The sequence below is a fragment of the Hyperolius riggenbachi genome, chromosome 7 (genome assembly GCF_040937935.1).
Source record: "Hyperolius riggenbachi isolate aHypRig1 chromosome 7, aHypRig1.pri, whole genome shotgun sequence".
Lineage (NCBI taxonomy): Eukaryota > Metazoa > Chordata > Amphibia > Anura > Hyperoliidae > Hyperolius > Hyperolius riggenbachi.
The window spans coordinates 79,659,099-79,679,785 of record NC_090652.1 but is presented as its reverse complement, the minus strand read 5'-3'; the positions used below and the strand labels follow the sequence as shown (position 1 = coordinate 79,679,785).

The 20,687-nt window shown below is 47.5% G+C and overlaps 1 protein-coding gene across 4 annotated transcripts in view; it reads right to left on the bottom strand.

Moving 5' to 3' along the window:
- The window catches only part of LMF1 (lipase maturation factor 1), a 716,474-nt gene extending 713,724 nt beyond the window's left edge, over nt 1–2,750 (bottom strand). For all 4 annotated transcript variants that reach the window (XM_068244158.1, XM_068244160.1, XM_068244159.1 and 1 more), the window contains exon 1: nt 2,498–2,750. In XM_068244158.1, coding sequence (XP_068100259.1) covers nt 2,498–2,720 — 223 coding nt within the window. In that variant the 5' untranslated portion in view covers nt 2,721–2,750. The remainder of the gene's footprint in view (nt 1–2,497) is intronic.
- Nucleotides 2,751–20,687: the final 17,937 nt, after the last annotated feature.

The following is a 20,687-nucleotide window of genomic DNA, read 5'->3' as shown; positions in this document are numbered from 1 at the left end:
TTTTATTCATTTTCCCTGATAACTCCTTTAATAATATTACATGCTGTAGATAATGAAATACAGAAATTCTTAGCAATTTTCTTTAAAGAACCTTATTTCACTGCAAACTGCCATGGTGTTTTTCTGCTAAAGTCTCCCAAAGCTCTGTGTCCACCCCACCTGCTTGCCACAGCCCGCCCCCAGCTCAGCAGAAGCCTAATTGGCTGCCGAGCTGGGGGCAAGGTAGCCACAGAGCTTCGGGGAAAAATGACTGTAGCCATCTTGCAGACAGAGTGGGCAAAGTTTTTGACAAAGAATAACCAGCGAGCAGGTAAGTGATTACTCTTACCACCCACGGATCCTTGCAGCAGTATGCCCTACATTGCTGGCTCTGGCACACGCAGTGTTCTCCCCAGGCATTTTTTAGCCGGGTGCTCCACCCAGCTAATTTTGATGAGCACCCGGCTGTCATCGGCTCGCCTCCTCATCCTTCTCCTATGCTGTAAGCAAAGTTGCAACAGCTCTGCATTCCCCCATTGTGTCCCACCCAGCTACTTTTTCATGCCACCCGGCTGGAAAAAAAATTCTGGGGAGAACACTGACACACATACATTTTCACTAATGGTCCTCTAAACTGTTGCACTGTTTGCCCACATAGAATGGTGTTCTCCTTCCCATCTTTACTCCTAAGGGCCTAAACCTCTCTCCAATGGTCTTTTTATACCTAGTCTACTATACCTGTTGTCTGTTATCCCAGTTTTTAATAATAAACAACATGTTCCGGACTCTGGTGCCAGCAACTTTTCAAAATAGTTGGAACAGGGGCTATACAATTACCATGAAATTCATTAAAATTCAAATATTGATAACATTTACTAGCTTGAACATTTGATATACTGTACTTGACTTCTTTATAATTACTATTATAGGTTTTTGTCTTTGTTTACATTTCCTATGGCATTGCAAATCCTTTGGAGACTTGATTGTACAGTATATCCGGCCATCAACATAATATATACTAATACTCGCAGTACATGACATACAGTGCTCTGAAGGGTGTATGTACAATGTATTAGGCAGTGTATACAATATATATGGTGATACACTCACAGTAGATGGCATGGAACAGTGGGTACTAGCTGAGCAATGTCTTCTTGTATACCAGCAACTGTGGGTGCTAGTCTAGTGAAGGGACCAGGCAGGAAACCCCATAGACCAATGGCCGCTTCTTGCTCACAGCAATATGGACGTGTCCACTAGTTTGTACAAAATAGGGGACCCTGCAGAAAACACTAACGCTTAAGCTGAATAAGGTTGCGTGTGGTCCGGTATTAGTCATGGAGAGAATCCGAAGACATAACACAAAAGTTGTTTAGGTGATACCTTTAATGACTAACTGTACAAGATTTATTTGCAAGCTTTCAAAACTTTTTGTTTCTTCTTCAGGCATATTTCAGAACTAGATCTGAACCATATACTCAAATACTCAAATCGCGACGCAGGATGATGGATCCCAGCAACACCCCACGTCGACGAGCGTCCCCCGATCCATTTTCCTGGCAGCGGATATACACAATGAGCGCGAACAAGAGTACCTGGTGCAGGAGTCGTCAGATCTTAAAGATCCGATCCACCATGACGGTTGTTATCGCCGCTCTTAGCTAAGCGCCGTTCACATAATAGCGTGCCTGTATCCAAATCGTGGAAACAATCAGTCGTCGCTCAAAAAATTGCTGGTAACAAGGGTAGGGTCCTTTAGACCAGGGCTTTTCAACCTGTGGTACGCGTACCACCAGTGGTACTTTGCTGTTGGCCAGGTGGCACACAGCAGGTTTGTTTGCCACTTGCCATCATCTCATCTTGCCTCCACAAAGTTCAGCTCCCCTCGTTCGCTCCCCGCTGTGCTGCCCTGCAGCATACTTCAGACCTCAGATGAGTGGTGAAGAGACAGCCAGGCAATCGGTGCACAGTGACAGTCGGGTTACTGCTGATCTGAGGTCTGAACTATTCTGAAGGGCAGCACAACGAGGACCTCGGGGGCTAAAGAGGCTTCCCCCTTCCTCCACAGTAGAGGGGATCCAGTGATGGGACACCCAAAGATCTCCTTGTCTGCATACCGGCATACGCCATAGCAGCTCTCCGCTTTGATCTTGGTGGAAACAGCCGAGCCTGATCGGGTCCACTCTACTGCGCAGGCCCATGGGTGGTAAATTTTCAGGTGATAAAAGTGGTACAATTAGTGAAAAGATTGAAAAGCCCTGCTTTAGACGCTCGCTTAACTTTACTGAACCTATTCGGTTTGTGGGGTGGATAGTTTCCTGCTGGGTCCCCTATTTCTCCCACCTAGTAATCCCATCCAAATTGTTGCAAGCACAAAGCCGCCATGGGTCCCCTCAACTAGACTAGCGCTGCGAATATATACTTACAGTACATTACAAAAAGGGCTATGAGAAGAAGTGTTTGCACTGTATATCAGGCACTGTATTATATAATACAATATATCCTCTGATACACTCACAGTAGATGGCACACAGGGCTCTGAGCAGCACTATTCTGGTCAGCCAGAAGGTTCCAGTTCTCAGGGACAGCCCAGGACGGCTCCCCCTCTCTGCTGGCTCTGCTCTCTCCTCCCCAGGCAGGTTAGGGTCTCCCTGAGCCTCCCTACCCCTCCTCCTCCTCAGCCCAGGCTGCTCTGCCATCTCTGCAGCAAGCTCTCTCTCACTGCCACTGGACGCCGCCATCTTGCTCCGAGAAGCGCGTACACGTCAGCCTGTCACATTCCTCCACGTTGAATCCTGAGAGAAAAATGCGCGCCGAGACTTGAGCGCGTCCCCGTCACACGGCTCAGAGACAGAGAATACGCTGACTGCGCGTCCCCGTCACAGGCTCATAGACTGTGCGCGTCCCCAGCACATGACGCTGCAGGGCTTACCAATCAATGGTCAGAGGAAGAATCCTATCTGTGCTCTTTTGTGCCAATGCTGCATACTGTATTATTATATCAACATCAGCAATATTAATTTGAGATGAATAGTTTCTGTACATGACATTAATATATAAACATGGGAGTGTAACAAAGAAAAATTCTCACTGTCCCTCTTTTGGAGGGACAGTCCCTCTTTGGGAGCCCTGTCCCTCTTTCTTCCTCTTTTGTCCCCCTTTCAGGACTTTGTCCCTCTTTCTATGTAAATATATATATATTTCTCTACTTAAAAATGTGTTTGATTGACTCTAAACTTTATTTCAATCCTTTAAATAGATATATTACTAGTTTTAAAATGTTAATATTCAGGAAAATGAACCAGGATAGAAGGGACCAGTGTGGTTTGAATTATAAAACAACATATTTTTTCTTATGACATCTTTATGGTATGCGTGACTAGGGGTGTGATAAGGGGCGTGGCTTAAGTGTCCCTCTTTCTCATCTTAAAACGTTGGGAGGTAAGTAGTCCTGACTAAGGCCCGGTTCACATTGCATTTTAAAGCCAAACGGATCTGGTAAAGCAGATCCGATCTCCGCTTCACCGTATGCAGATGGCTTGGTGCACAATGGCATCTGATCTGATCACTGATTGATCGGATCGGTTTTCACTCCGTTTGCCAGGTGAGGGAGAGTGCAACAGGCAAGTGGGTGAGGGAGGGTACAGCAGTCGGGTGGGTGAGTGAGTCAATGACGCATTGTGTAGTCACCTGACGCATAAGAAGATGGAAGCCTGAAATCCTCTCTACTACCAACTTCAATAGACCCATCGCACCCAGACCCCCACCTCCTGTGGATTTTGCCCCTTAACAGTCCGTTTCTTCACTAGTTTGAGGAAACGTTCCGTTCTCTCATTGCCCCCAATGCAGCGCTGAAGCTTCCAGCAGCAAAGTTATGGTCCGTTTGGCAGAACGTACGGAACTGATCCGTACGAACGGACGCATGTGAATGGCTCTATAGGTTAACATTGGATCCGTTCGCATCCGTCCTGTTTGTACAGTATCTGTTCTGCTTACGGTCCGCTTTTTAACGCTAATGTGAACCGGGCCCTACCTTATCCTTTTCCACCCCACAAATCCAGCGCTGAAACCCTTTAAGGCCTGTTTCATACTTATTAATAGCGGTGCAAGCACCACATCACACTGCAGGAACCAGCCTTCATATGCATAGCACCGCCCCCGCTCAGTGACGTACTCCCTGCTGGGCAAGAAATATATCACTGGAATTCCCGTCGATGGCCGCACCGTGCTTCAGTCGTTTATACTTAATGGGCCTGATTCACAAAGCGGTGCTAACCCAGTTAGCACGCCTAAAAGACTTTAGGCGTGATAACCATTGCACCACGCTGGTGAAAAGCCAGTTTAGGCGTGATAAGTTTAGGCGTGATAAGTTTAGGCGTGATAAGTTCAGATTGCGCGCAAAGTCCCGTAAGCAAAGCAGCGCCATTAAACTCTATGCGAAGTGCTCCAGACTTTGCTAGCACAAAACTTTTGATCAGCTGTGCACTGCGGTGCTAACCCAGTTAATGCTATAGTTATCACGCCTAAACTTATCACACCTAAACTTTTTACGCCTAAACTTATCACACCTAAACTTATCACGCCTAAACTGAGTTTAGGTGTGATAAAGGGCTTTTCACCAGCGTGCTAACTGTTAGCACCGCTTTGTGAATCAAGCCCATTGTGTCGCCAATTGACTTGCATTGCTGCAACACACTGCAGACTTTGCGTTGGGAAGGTGGCAGTTGGATACTTCCGGCGCACCCCATCGCATTGCATTAAGTGTGCAAGTCTCCATAGACTTGCATTACCCATGGGGTGGGGATGGGGAAGCATAACACGAGTTGATGCAGGGGCCTCAGTAAATCCAGTGAACTTGTTATATGTGCCCTCGTAGCCACGCTCCCCTCCATGTACAATCACCACCGCACTGTGCCTGCGGGAGTCCTGTCTGAACAGACGCACAGAAACACTCGTGCAATACTTACTTCCTTGCACAAGTGGGCTTCATGCTACTGCACAGGCGTGGACAGGACTCATGCATGTACAGTGCAACGCGCTCGTTCACAGAGGGGAGCGCAGCTGCAAAGAAGAAGAGGGTCCCTACTGAGCAGTAGTGGGGTTGAGGAGGACATGATCCAGAGGCTTCCCGCTTTCTACTTTGGTAAGTATCTTTTTTTTTTTTTGCTCACAGTTTATAAGGCAGGAAACATACTTGTAAGCTTCATGCAAAACGCACACTGCCACGGCCCACGGCTCCTAATAGAAGTCGTGGCCCACTCAGGAATCGTATTTGTCTGCATTCCATTTGTGGCTTTTTGGACCCCACACAGTCAAAATACACTTGCAGTCAATAATTACCATTATTTTGTGTTTACATTGCACTGACATCTTCCCCAGCACTTCCCATAGTATCATGTCACTATCTGTCTTTCAGGTGAGCTCACAATCTAACGCATTCTATGGCCATAGTCCAATGTCCACACCAAAGTCTGATGCCAGCTTGGGAAAAACTCAGAAAGTGAAAACGTATGTAAATATTACCAAATTTGATTTATAAATGATGTAAGATTCTATGACATCATGCATGGATAAGAAATGCTATATAATAAATCAGGGAGCTCTATGCCTGCCACAGCGGCAGCCAAAACCCAGAACGAATTTTAGAGAAAAACTTGAACAAAATACTTTGCGTTTGGAATATGATCATCAAGTCAAAGAGAGTGACTAGTGCATGGTGGTATGGCAATATGGCGAGAAAAGGTTGCAAGCAAACCAGGGCCGTATTCCGCAATGCACTTGCATTTGCATTTCCGCAAACCCCGATGCCCAGGATTATTTCAAATCACTACCACTAATTGAGTGCCAATATACCTTGATTGCCGCAAATCGCAGCTTTGCGGTAGAAGGAAAGCTTAAGGCGGGTCTTATGGTTAGGTACCACTGGGGGTGGTCTTTTGGTTAGGCATTTCCAGGAGGGGTCTTAGGGTTAGGAACCACCATGGGGGGGAGGTCTTAGGGTTAGGCACCACCAGGGGGGTGTCAGGGTTAGGCACCACCAGTGGGGGTTTTAAGGTTAGACACCATCAGGGGGGGGCATCACTGGGGGGGGGTCTTAGGGTTAGGCACCATCGGGGGTTATACATCACTGGGGGGGGTGTCTTAGGGTTAGGCATCACCAAGGGAAGTTTAGGGTTAGGCACAACCAGGGAGGGGGGGTCTTAGGGTTGGGCACCACCGGGCGGTTTAGGGTTAGTCATCAATGGGGGTCTTAGGGTTAGGCACCACCAGGGGGGTCTTAGGGTTATGCACCACGGAGGAAGGGGGGGGTCTTAGGGTTAGGCACCACCAGGGGGGCAGGTCTTAGGGTTAGGCATCAGCAGTAGAATATCACTTATTTTAATGAGATTCTACTAGAAGCAAACCCCTGCACCCCCCTTTCCAGGCGTCTTTTCTACATGTATTCAAATTTTAGGGGGTGACAGTTGAATTATCTGTATGTTTTGTGGAAGGAAACTGGAGTGCCCACACTGCCCAGTGGAAACCCACACAGACATGAACATATAAACTATCTGCAGATAGTGCCCTGGCTGGAATTCAAACTAGGGACCCTGCGCTGCAAGGCGAGAACACTAACCACTACGCCACCGTGCTACCAATTGAATTCTTCATGTGTCAGTTTCAGGCTGGAATGGGTAGTGTCACTGAAGCCTCAGTAATCAGTTATAAGCCAGGAGAAGGGACATGATGGTGGAGAAGGGGCTGGGGTGACTCAGTGTCTGCTGTTTGCTGGGATCAGCATGTAACCTGCTGTGTCCAGTCTGCACTATGCTGTAATGTGCTGTTATCTAGATTCACAGGGGGACCTGCTGTCCTGCTATTCTCAGCCCCTGAATCTTATCTCCCAGAAGGTACAGTCCCATGAGGTCATTACACGGTCTGTAAACCTCTGATTTTCTTATGTAGCTGAATTATATGCTGCAGTGCCATACGCAACTCACATAAATGAGACGTCTTAGGTGGCTAGACTAGCCTACAATAGCACATTGTTAGAAATTATTTTTTTTATTATGGATTTATTTTTCATTTATTTTTCATTTATATAGTGTTAGCATCTTCCTTGATGCTAATTCCCCTCAGATCCCTAAAGGAAATCTAAAGACAAAAAGCCCAAAAAATCAGTTTAACTTACCTGGGGGCCTCCTGCATCGCCTCCCTGGAGTCATACTGTCCCCAAGACACCCTCCTGATTCCCTTGGGTCAGCAACCATAAACCCCTACAAAGCTGGCCGGCCACATGCCCCGGTTGCCAGGAGCGTTCTGCGCATGCACAGTGCGTGAAAATCACTACTGAGCATGTGCTGAGCGCTCCTGGCTACAGAAGTGCGATCAGGGTGCGAGTGGCTTAAGGCCGCGTGTGCACAGTAGCCGCGACTGGCCACAACCCGGCCAGCTTTTAAGAGGTCGCCGCTGCTCACTGGAGGGTCCCGGACTGACGGCCCGGGCAAAGGATGACTCCAGGGGGCTGCAAGAAGCCCTAGGCAAATTTCACCACTTCAGCCTTCAGTGTTGTTTCATCTTATGTATCCGAGCAACTTTCACCTCCCATTCATTCGCCAATAACTTTATCACTGCTTGTCACAATGAAATGATCTATATCTTGTTTTTTCATCATCAATTAGGCTTTCTTTGGGTGGTACATTATGCTGAGAATTATTTTATTCTTAATGCATTTTAATGGGAAAATTAAGAAAAAAATGGGAAAAATTCATTGTTTTATTTTTTTTACAAAATTTTTTGAGGGTTAACTATTGGGATGGGGAATGTGGGAGGTAAGGGGTTCGTTTGAAATGTAAAAAAATGTTTTTACGTGTAATTGTACTATTTGGCCACAAGATGTCCTCACAGATATCTTCCGCATGCGTAGTATTACTACACAAAATGGAAACAATACGTGGACGTGCTAGTATGGGCTCTGTGAAAGACGGAGCCGTCTCGTAGATGGCATCAGTCGTTCATACGGGGACTACAGATGGCCCAGCCTTGGAGAACTCGTGGAGAAGCACATGATCAGTTTGATCAGCTGATAGATTTGTAAGCCTCTGATTTGCTGTGATGACTTCCTGGTTGTAGGGCTGGTGCACACCGAGCGGCTTTTTGGGCGTTTTCAGATCCGCTTGCGGCTGCGGATCTGCTTGGTCAATGTATCTCAATGGGGTGGTGCACACCAGAGCGGGAGGCATTTTGCAGAAACGAAAAATGCCTGGGTGAGGCATTTTTTGGATTGTGGATGCGTTTCTGCCTCAATGTTAAGTATAGGAAAAACGCAAACCGCTCAGAAAAACGGCACTTCAGAGCGGTTTGCCAGGCGTTTTTTGTTACAGTAGCTGTTCAGTAACAGCTTTACTGTAACAATACAGGAAATCTACCACACCAAAACCGCTAGACAAAACCGCAAAACGCTAGCTGAAACGCTACAGAAAAAGAAGAAAAAGCGTTTCAAAATCTGCTAGCATTTTGCGGATCTGCTAGCGGGTTTTGGTGTGCACCAGGCCTAACACATGATCATGACCAGCAAATCAGATCCTTACAAATCTATCAGCTGGTCAAACTGATCATGTGCTTCTGTGGGAAACTGTGTTCCCATTCATTGATCTCCGGGCTAACGAGCGGCGGCGGGAGCACGCGCAATCGGCCATGGGGAGGAGTGGCAGCAGGGGCAGCATTTTGGACGTAGCAGTTACGTCCAAAATGTGAAAGTAGTTAACTGTTTGTTTTTTTTTGCCTTTAGTAACCCTTTAAACTCCTTTTTGCAGCTGAACCTGCCTATATGCTTTCCTTTGTTGTCTAATTCGTAAAAGAATGCTCTCTGAACTGAACACGGGAATACCCTGTACATTGTGATTATCTCCTATTACTGTATTATGTCCTTTGAGCTTATTTACGTAATTATGTGATTAGAGTTAATAAGGGAAATAGAAATCATTGAGGCGAGGCAGACATGCATGCCTGTAAAAAGGGCGTTGGGAAATTTGGGCCGAAAACGTCTCACCCTGCTGTGACAATGTTCCTGGCAGCGTGAATTACTATTCCCCTCCAAGGTGCCATAGAAGGGGTAAGACCAGGGCCGGCTCTAAACTTCTTTCTGCCTGAGCAAACTTGGGGGTCGAGGACTGCAGTACACACTTGATTATCGGCTGAGGCGGTCGCTGTTGGCCGCCTCATCCGACTTTAGTCAAGCCTGTGGACAAGCCTTCAAAGGCCCAACGTTTCTTCTTTGGGATGAGGCCCTGAGTGATTTATTATGTCAGTTGTCACAACAGTATGTTGTGCTGACTCTGAGCTGTGACAAAGGCTGTCACTGTCTGCAGAACGGGCTCCGCTCAGGTATAGTAAAACTAATGATTTATAAATGCCCCATTGTTCGGCCCTCCTGCCATCAGTACTGGAGGTAGCAGCACACGCACAGCACACTGCATAATGGCGCATTGTATGGGAAAAGGAAAATAAAGGGTAACAGCCACAAGAGGCTAATAAATGCAGAGCTGGGTGTGCAGAGATCACTCACAACTAAGGATGCCAGCACCATGGCCATAGCTGCTCTGTACACCTTGCAGATCCAACCATCTGGGCTCTACACTGACATAGGGATTACATGAAGGACCCGCTCATGCTGCCGCTGGCTGATAGGATGATAGGTAAGTCAGTGCACTAGCTCTCCTAAATGCAATTTAAAGGGAACCTTAACTGAGAGGGATATGGAGGTTTCCTTTTAAACAATACCAGTTTCCTGGCAGCCCTGCTAATCTGTTTGGCTGTGGTTGCTGAATCGCACACCTGAAACAAGCATGCAGCTAATCCAGTCTGACTTCAGTCAGAGCAGCTGATCTGCATGCTTGTTCAGGGACTGTGGATGAAAGTATTAGAGACACAGGATCAGCAGGAGAGTCAGGCAACTGCTGTTATTTTAAAAGGAAAAATCCATACCCTTCTCAGTTTAGGTTGCCTTTAAAATACTCCTGAAGTGAGAGGGATATGGAGGCTGCCATATTTATTTCCTTTTAAGCAATACTAGTTGCCTGGCTATCCTGCTGATCCTCTGCCTCTAATACTTTTATCCATAGCCCCTGAACAAGCATGCATAAGATCAGCTGTTTCTGACATTACTGTCAGATCTGACAAGATTAGCAGCATGCTTGTTTCTGGTGTGATACAGGCACTACTGCAGCCAAATAGATCAGCAGGGATGCCAGGCAACTGGTATTGTTTAATCATTATGGCAGCCTCCGTATTCTTCTCTCTTTAGTTGTCCTTTAAAGGACAACTGAAGTGAGAGGAATGATAAGCCTGACATATTTATTTCCTTTTAAACAATGCACATTGCCTGGCTGACCTGTCGATTCGCTTCCTCTAATACCTTTAACCATACACCCCCGAAGAAGCATGCAGATCACGTTTGGCATTTGCATTTGATGCATGCTTGTTTCAGCTGTGTGATTCAGACACTACTGATGCAGGAAAGATCAGCAGGATGCCAGGGAACTGGTATTGTTTAAGGCTGCTTTACCGTTAGTGTGGTGCGATCTTTAAAGGGAACCTGAGGAGAGAGGGATATGGAGGCTGCCATATTTATTTCCTTTTAACCAATGCAAGCTGCCTGGTTGTCCTGTGGGTCCACTGCCTCTAATACATTTAGCAATAGAACCTGAACAAGCATGCAGATCAGGTGCTCTGACTCAAGTCTGACTGGATAAGCCGCATGCTTATTTCATTCAGGGTTTTGCCTCAGACACAACTGATGCCAGAAGATCAACAGGACTGCCAGGCAACTGGTACTGTTTAAAGGACACCCGAGGTGACACGTGGCATGATGCGATAGACATGTGTATATACAGTGCCAAGCACACACATAACTAGACTATGTTCCTTTTTTACTTTCTCTGACTGAAAGAGTCAACAATTAAGTATGTGAGTGACAGTTTCTGCTCGGGTCGGACTATAGCGTAGCATAGCGTAACCCTCACTGATAAGTAATTACAGCCATAAAACACTTTTCTGCCAGAAAATGGCTTCGGAGAGCAGAAAAGAAATAAAAAGCGGCAATAGTTCATACATTTTAGCTCTGGCATACTTCAATGAAGGTGTCACTAAGAAGAAAACAGTAAAAACTTAAAAATTAGACTTATGATAAAATAAAACTGTGGGATAACTAAAAAAAAGTCATTTTTAGGACAAGGAAAATAGACACAATTGTTTATCTCAACATTCCTTTTTCACCTCGGATATGGCAGCCTTCTTATTATTATTTTTTCTCACATTAATGATCGCGCCGCACCACACCAGAGAAGTCGCACCACTGTGGTACAACCAAATCAGTGAGGCATACTTTCCGCTGAAAGTATGCCTCACTTCCGGGATATGTGCACTGAATGCAGTGCGGATGTGTTATTGCGCTGGGACACACCGCAACACGCCGTGTCACTGTTCAGTGTGATAGCCTCACAGGCGATATGGCAGCTTCCATTTCACTTCAGGTGTCCTTTAAACTGACATTCTATTAAGTTTATACAATGACCATAAACATTGACTGTTGCTACCGCAGTCTATAGAATTTAATGTTATCCATATGATCTTTTCATTGTGATGTGTAGGCAGATAACAATAGTAAAACAAACACCGAGCTCCAACTTTGCTTCCAAAATCTGCTTTGACAACACTATTCCATGTACTCAGTTAGGAGTACAGTTGCCAAGAGACCATCCAGAAACTCTCACCATGCTGCAGTTGTATGTGGGTGCCCAGAGCAGGAGCCACTGTTCATTAAAGGATACCCGAGGTGAAAATAAACTAATGAAATAAACAATTGTATCTATCCTCCTTCTCCTAAAAATTACTTTTTTTAGATATTACACTGTTTTATGTTATATTTAAATCTACTTTTTAAGTGTTTATGGTTGTATTGTTTTTGCTCAATGACAGATTAATTGAAGTATGCCAGAGCTAAAATCTATGAACGTTTGACCCTTTGTATCCCTTTCCTGCTTTCAGAAGACATTTTCTGCTAGGAAAGTGTTTTATAGTTGTAATTTCTTATCAGTGAGGGTCACACTGTAGTCTGACCCAGTCCTGACTCAGACAGGAATTGCCACTTACATACCTGATGTTTAACTCTTTCAGGCAGAGAAAGTAAAACAGGAACACAGCCTAGTTATTTGTGTGCTAGGCACTGTACATACACATGTCTATCTCATCATGTCACATGTCACCTCGGGTATCCTTTAAGGAGGGCATGGTGGTGTAATGGTTAGTACTCTCGCCTTGCAGTGCTTGCAAGAATCTTAGGGTGAAATCTTGCAAAGCAGGTGGTTTTGGTGCCATACGACGACCGCGTGGCACCTGAGTTGGGCACCGCTGCAGCAGCAATGCTGTAGTCTGCGGCCCACGCATGGGTAATGCGGAGTTCCGGCGATCGATGTACCCCAAATTACGTCTTAGTCAAAGCAACTCAGAGGGGGAATAGTATTTAACGCCGCCGGGAATTTTAGCAGCATTCGGCTCACTCTGCACCAAACTCTTCGATGACGTACATATACGTACGCGAAAATACGTACATAGAGTTTGTATGTTCTCCCTGTGCTTGCATGGGTTTCCTCCCACATTGTAAAAACTAGCAGGTAAAGTAATAGGCTTTCTCTTGGAACTAGTGATTAGACTGTGAGCTCCTATGAATTGTTTGATGTACTATGTGAATTGCTGTGGAAGACGTTGGGGCTATATAAGTACATTTAAAATGTAATAATGATTTTCAGCACCGGACTAATCCACTGTCTGGCAACAACTGTGATCCGATCTGCCAGTTTCAGGAAGAGCTCTGGACCGCTAGAGTTATTTCAGCAGCGTTTTGGGATCGCTGACAATCGCTGGTGATCGCAAAAAGGGCTATGCGAATGAGAGTCATTGCAGGCGAACCCGCAGGAGCGATTGCGATTAAGCCAAATTGCATTTGTAGGTCCTGCCGCATTTTTGAAGCATTTGCATTCCAAGTATAAGATTACTGAAAAATCGCTTTGAAATTGCAGTATAAAAGCAATTTTGCTGCGATTTTACTACCTGAATCACACCCAAAACACTGGAAATCACTTTGGAAATCGTTGTAGAAAACACTAGCAAAAACGTTACGCAATTGCTACTAGAGATCTGTGGTAGGTGCCTAGCCTTAGGGCCCATTCACACTCGAGCGCTTTGTGCCCGCCCTTCGCTGCACAAGCACTGCACAAGTAATCGTACGGGATTACTCTCACTGCGGTGGTTTGCAATTATCGCCGGTCGCAAACGAGCATTTTCCCGGCAATTGTGTCTCAATTATCATTCACTACAATGAGAATCACAAAATGCAGTTGGCAGAAAATCGCCGGAAATAAGTAATGAAAATTCGAAATCGCTTAGGGCTGGTTCACATTTGGACGCTTTTTAGCGCTTTGCTGATCGCCAGTGATAAGCAAAGCGCTGTTGTTAATGTATCCCTATGGGATCATTTTCACTGCAGTGTTTGTGATTTGCATAAATTGCAAACATGCTGCATACAGCGCTGTGGGGGCGATCGCGATATGATTCTCACCCTGCTGAACGGGAATCACAACATAAATCGCGGCAGAATCGTAATTCATGATTTGTGTGAAGGAGCCCTAAGGCCCCATTTACACTTAATCAGTTGGTATGCTTTATGGTACCCATACACGGTACAATAAAAATGATCAAATCAAATGAAAATTGAAAATAATCTTTTTTTTTTTTTTTTTTTGATCAAGAAAAAAAGAACGATTAGACTGTTTTTTCTATAAAAATCCAATCAGACATGTTGGCAAAATCTTTATATTCGATCTAACGGAATAATCAAATTAAAATATCTAATTGTTACAAATTTAAAAATTGTACCGTGTATGGGCACCTTTAGGCTACTTGCACACTAAGACGTTGCGTTAGGTGCCACGTTAAGGTCGCATAACGTGCACCTAACGCGACGCCTAGTGCTCTTCTATGTGGACGTCAGAGTGAGCCGCGTTGTGCAGCTCACTCTGGCGTCCGTGATGCCGTGATGCGTACTCTCGTGCGCATGCGGCATCACGTGGTCCCGCCGGCCAATCACCGCTAGAGATGTCGCGAACCTCCAATTTTCGGTTCGCGAACCGGGTTCGCGAACTTCCGCAGAAGGTTCGGTTCGCGGAAAAATTCGCGAACCGCAATAGACTTCAATGGGGAGGCGAACTTTGAAAAATAGAAAAAATTATGCTGGCCACAAAAGTGATGGAAAAGATGTTTCAAGGGGTTTAACACCTGGGGGGGGGCATGGCGGAGTGGGATACATGCCAAAAGTCCCTGTGAAAAATCTGGATATTACGCAAAGCAGCGTTTTAAGGGCAGAAATCACATTGAATGCTAAATTGCAGGCCTAACGTGCTTTCAAACATCTTGCATGTGTATACATCAATCAGGGAGTGTAATTAGAGTACTGCTTCACACTGACACACCAAACTCACTGTGTAACGCACCGCAAACAGCTGTTTGTGTAGTGATGGCCATGCTGGACTGGTGCGCACCATGGCGTGATTGCTCTTCCTCACTCAGTGATGTCAGGTAATGTGTGACTTCCTTCTCAACTTTCCATGGCATTGTTAAAAAGCTTACGTTTTGTTTTTAATTTACATTTTCTACTTGCTGTGTACTTGTTCAGTACCGCTACAATGAGAATCCTGTGGAGGCGGGCAAGTCTGCCATTGTGACCCCGGGTAATGGCCGGGGAATGAGAGGTTTGAATCCGGTGTGGAGCCTGAGCAACGGCTACCACTACACATCCAAGGAGGGCAGCGGGCAGGCATGCACGCCCGCCCGCCCCGAGGTAGTGACCAAAAATAACAATACAGGAGGAGGACTTTCGAGGCCCTGCTGTGTATTTGAAATGAATGTACTTTAAATCCTTTAACGAGAACCAGTTATGGCGGGCAAAGATGACACCACATTCCTTTCACGAGAATCATATGGAGGCGGGCAAGTCTGTCATTTGTGACCCCGGGTAATGGCCGGGGAATGAGGGATAGAATCCGGTGTGGAGCCTGAGAAACGGCTACAACTACACATCCAAGGAGGGCGGCAGGCATGCACGCCCGCCCCGAGGTAGTGACCAAAAATAACAATACAGGACTCAGGAGGACCTTTTGCGGCCCTAATTGAAATGAACTAACTTTAAATCCTTTAACGGGAATCCGTTATGGAGGGCAAGTCTGCCATTGTCACCGCGGGGAATGAAGGTTGGATTCCGGCCCGAAGTGGGAGCCTGCTGAGACCCATGCTGTAGCTGCCCTGACCGTGCTTTGCCGACCAGGCATCTGTGGTCAGATGGACCCTTGAGCCAGCGGAAGACAAACCAAGTCGAAAGCATTTGCCAAGAATGTTTTACGGAGGGCAAGTTTTTTTGCCCTTTTTTTAAATTTTTTGAAAATGATAGATGGTTGTATTTTTAAATTGTTTGAAAGTTTAGATGGTTGTATTTTTAAATTGTTTGAAAGTTTAGATGGTTGTATTTTTAAATTGTTTGAAAGTGTATCCATTCAAGTGCAAGCTATGCACTGACTGCCAGGTATAATGTGCAGTCACAGATGCAGTGAAAGGTATGCAGTGACTGCAAACAGCCGTTTGTGTAGTGACGGCCGTGCTGGACTGGTGCGCACCGTGACGAGAGTGCAGGTGATGGTGGCTTTTCAGCCCATATGCTTGCCCGGCTGATGTAGCTGAATGACAAAACAGTGACTTTCCAGCTGATCAAATTTGGTCTGACCACAATGAAGCAACAACCTTAATATCTTTTGTGTGCCACCCCCACCCGAGACACTCAAATAGCCGGCGGTCATTGCTTCATTGTGATGCGCAAGCCCCTTCACCGCGGCAAGGTAATGATCACGAAGGGGGATGGGCACATGTACACGCACCAGAAAAATTAGTGTAGCGGCCGCTGCTAGCAGCGGCCTTAAAAATTCAGGAATCCGCCTAGAGTCCTGGACCCTGTTGGTAGTGGCGGAGAAGGCAGTCAAGCGGCCTGCAGGCAGAGATGCTGTGTGTGGGGAGTGGACTGACTTAGTCTTCGGTCGTGCAGTAGCCCTCCGTGATCCATTCCTCATTCATTTTGATAAAGGTCAGGTACTGAACACTGTCGTGACTTAGGCGACTTCTCTTCTCAGTAACTATGCCTCCAGCTGCACTGAAGGTCCTTTCTGACAGGACGCTTGCGGCAGGGCAAGAGAGAAGTTGTATGGCAAATTGGGACAGCTCTGGCCACAGGTCAAGCCTGCACAACCAGTAGTCCAAGGGTTCATCGTCGCTTTTCGCAGAGTCTACATCCACACTCAAGGCCAGGTAGTCGGCTACCTGCCGGTCCAGGCGTTGGTGGAGGGTGAATCCGGAAGGACTATGGCGAGGAGTTGGACTAAAGAACGTCCGCATGTCCGACATCACCCTGAGATCGCTGGAGCGTCCTGTTCTTGCCTGCGTGGACTTGGGAGGAGGAGGGTTACTGCCAGTGGTACCTTGATTGCGTTGTGCAGCCACATCACCCTTAAACGCATTGTAAAGCATCATCGACAGCTTGTTCTGCAAGTGCTGCATCCTTTCCGCCTTTTGTTGAGTTGGTAAGAGGTCCGCCACTTTGTGCCTGTATAGAGGGTCTAGTAGCGTGGCCACCCAGTACAGGTCATTCGTCTTGAGTTTTTTGATACGGGGGTCCCTCAACAGGCTGGACAACATGAAAGAGGACATCTGCACAAAGCTGGATGCAGAGGTACTCTCCATCTCCTCTTGCTCTTCCTCAGTGACGGGACGCAACTCCTCTTCCTCCCCCCAGCCACGAACAATACCACGGGAACGTGGAGCAGCAGAAGCCCCCTGTGATGGCTGCCGCGGTTGTTCTCCTTCCGCCGCCTCTTCCTCCTCCACAGAAACACCTTCCTCATCATCACCATCATCAGAGTCTGACTCCTCTCCTTCCCCACACGACTCCTCTTCTTCCTCCTCCTCCCCCCTCTGTGTTGCCGCCGGTGTTGTGGAAACATCGGGTTCGTGTGTAAATGGCTCCAATGAATCCTGCTGCCCTAACTCTTCTTGTTCACGCTCCTCCACAGCTGTATCCACCACTCTACGCACGGCACGCTCCAGGAAGTAGGCGTAGGGGATCAAGTCGCTGATGGTGCCCTCATCGCGACTCACCAGTTTGGTCACCTCCTCAAAGGGCTCCATGACCCTGCATGCATTTCGCATCAGTGTCCAGTTGTTGGGCCACAACATCCCCATCTTCCCAGATTGTGTCCTTGTACTGTAATGATACAGGTAGTGGGTGACGGCTTTCTCCTGGTCTAGCAGGCGAGAGAACATCAGCAGGGTGGAATTCCAGCGAGTCGGGCTATCGCAAATCAGGCGTCTCACCGGCAAGTTGTTTCTACGCTGAATCTCTGCAAAGCGTGCCATGGCCTTGTAAGAGCGCCTGAAATGCCCACACAACTTCCTGGCCTGCTTCAGGACATCCTCTAAGCCTGGGTACTTGGACACAAATCTTTGCACGACCAGATTAAGCACATGTGCCATGCAGGTTATGTGTGTCAGCTTTCCCAAATTCAACGCAGCAATGAGATTGCTGCCGTTGTCACACACCACGTTGCCGATCTCAAGCTTGTGCGGGGTCAGCCATTGCTCCACCTGTTTGTTAAGAGCAGCCAGGAGAGCTGCTCCAGTGTGACTCTCTGCTTTCAGGCAAGACATGTCTAACACTGCATGACACCGTCGCACCTGGCATGCAGCATAGGCCCTGGGGTGCTGGGGCTGTGTAGCTGGGGAGGAGATGGCGGCACCAGCCAAGGAGGAGGAGGAGGAGGATGACGACAGCGAAGCGGTGATAGCAGGTGGAGAGGAGGTGGCTGGAGGCCTGCCTGCAAGCCGTGGAGGTGTGACAAGTCGGTCCTCAGCGCAGCCACGTACTCCCTGCTTGCTGCCATCGGTCACCAGGTTGACCCAATGGGCTGTGTATGTAATGTAGTGGCCCTGCCCGTGCTTGGCAGACCAGGCATCCGTGGTCAGGTGGACCCTTGACCCAACGCTGTGTGCCAGAGATGACACCACTTGCCTCTCAACTGCACGGTACAGTTTGGGTATGGCCTTTTGAGAAAAATAATTGCGGCCTGGTATCTTCCACTGCGGTGTACCAATGGCCACAAACTTACGGAAAGCCTCAGACTCCACCAGCTTGTATGGTAATAGCTGGCGAGCTAATAGTTCCGCCACGCCAGCTGTCAGACGCCGGGCAAGAGGGTGACTGGCAGACATTTGCTTCTTCCGCTCAAATACTTCCTTCACGGACAGCTGGGTACTGCTGTGGGCAGAGGAGAAGGAACCGCTCAAGGGAAGAGGCGGTGTGGAGGAGGGTGGCTGTGAAGGTGCAAGGGAGAAAGTGGATGAAGACGATGCACCTGAAGGAGGAAGAGGAGAAGGAGTTTGGCTTGTCTTTTGAGGAGTGCTGCTTTTACTCAGGTGTTCTTGCCATAGCTGTTTGTGCCTTCTCTCCAGGTGCCTTCGTAAGGCACTTGTCCCTACGTGAGAGTTGGCCTTTCCACGGCTCAATTTTTGCTGGCAGAGACAACAGATGGCTTTGCTCCGATCTGAGACACACACGTGAAAAAATTTCCAAACCGCTGAGCCCCCCTGGGGTGATGGCGCTACGGTGGCATCAGCAGCAGCTGACGTTGAAGGGCATGTGTGCTCCCTGGCCATAGCTGGCGATACATGGCACCGGACACTGCCCCCAGCTGTTTCTGAGGACGAGCTCCCTCTGCTTCTATCATGGAGTCGTCTCCGCCTACTCCTCTCTGACTCCTCCTCTGAACTGTCCCCCTGGTCATCTCCTCTACCGGGAACATATGTGGTATCCGTATAATCGTCATCATAATCCTCCTGGCCAGCTGCGCTTTCCTCAGACACCTCCTCAAGTGCACCAACTTCAGGTGGTCCACCATCATCCCCATCCACACACGTTACGTCCATACTATCGCCACCTAACTCAGACGTATGAGGTGGTGTACCTGCGCCTTCTTGTTGTTGTTGCAGTAGTGGCTGGGAATCAGTGATTTCACCACCACCACCAAATAACTCCTGCAAAGTGTCAAATGCAGCGGATGTGTGCTTGTTGTAGCGCTGGTGGCTGCGGGAGATGAGGTGTTCTGTGTTAAATACTCAATCACCTCCTCACGATTTTGGGAAGTGATGGCACGTGCCTTCTTCTGAGCACTGTATTTTGGGGCAGGTCCGCATGAAATCACAGCAACACCACCTCGCACAGCCACAGACCTGCCGGTGCCTGGTGGCCTTCCTCTGGGTCTGCCTCTACCTCTTCCTCTACCTGGTTTGTCCATTTAGTCCATCTCGGGGGTATGCTAGCTATATGCAGTGAGGTGGGTTGTCACTCAACACAACAGGTAGTTAGATGCAGTGAGGTGGCCAGGTGGGTTCACACTCAACACAACAGGTAGTTAGATGCAGTGAGCTGGGTTCACTCAACAGTAAAGGTACTTAAGATGCAGTGAGGTGGGTTCTCACTCAACACAACAGGTAGTTAGATGCAGTGAGGTGGCCAGGTGGGTTCACACTCAACACAACAGGTAATTAGATGCAGTGAGCTGGGTTCACTCAACAGTAAAGGTACTTAAGATGCAGTGAGGTGGGTTCTCACTCAACACAACAGGTAGTTAGATGCAGTGAGGTGGCCAGGTGGGTTCACACTCAACACAACAGGTAGTTAGATGCAGTGAGCTGGGTTCACTCAACAGTAAAGGTACTTAAGATGCAGTGAGGTGGGTTCTCACTCAACACAACAGGTAGTTAGATGCAGTGAGGTGGCCAGGTGGGTTCACACTCAACACAACAGGTAATTAGATGCAGTGAGCTGGGTTCACTCAACACAAGGCTAGGTATATGCAGTGATGAGGTGGGTTAAGTAAACACAACAGGTACTGGGTAGTTAGATGCAGTGAGCTGGGTTCACTCAACAGTAAAGGTACTTAAGATGCAGTGAGGTGGGTTCTCACTCAACACAACAGGTAGTTAGATGCAGTGAGGTGGCCAGGTGGGTTCACACTCAACACAACAGGTAGTTAGATGCAGTGAGCTGGGTTCACTCAACAGTAAAGGTACTTAAGATGCAGTGAGGTGGGTTCTCACTCAACACAACAGGTAGTTAGATGCAGTGAGGTGGCCAGGTGGGTTCACACTCAACACAACGGGTAGTTAGATGCAGTGAGCTGGGTTCACTCAACACAACGCTAGGTATATGCAGTGATGATGTGGGTTAAGTAAACACAACAGGTACTGGGTAGTTAGATGCAGTGAGCTGGGTTCACTGAACAGTATACAGTAAAGGTACTTAAGATGCAGTGAGGTGGGTTCTCACTCAACACAACAGGTAGTTAGACTTAGATGCAGTGAGCTGGGTTCACTCAACACAACGCTAGGTATATGCAGTGATGAGGTGGGTTAAGTAAACACAACAGGTACTGGGTAGTTAGATGCAGTGAGCTGGGTTCACTCAACACAAAGCTAGGTATATGCAGTGATGAGGTGGGTTAAGTAAACACAACAGGTACTGGGGTATATGCAGTACTGGGTAGTACAATGTGCAGCTCCCTGTCACACACACAGGC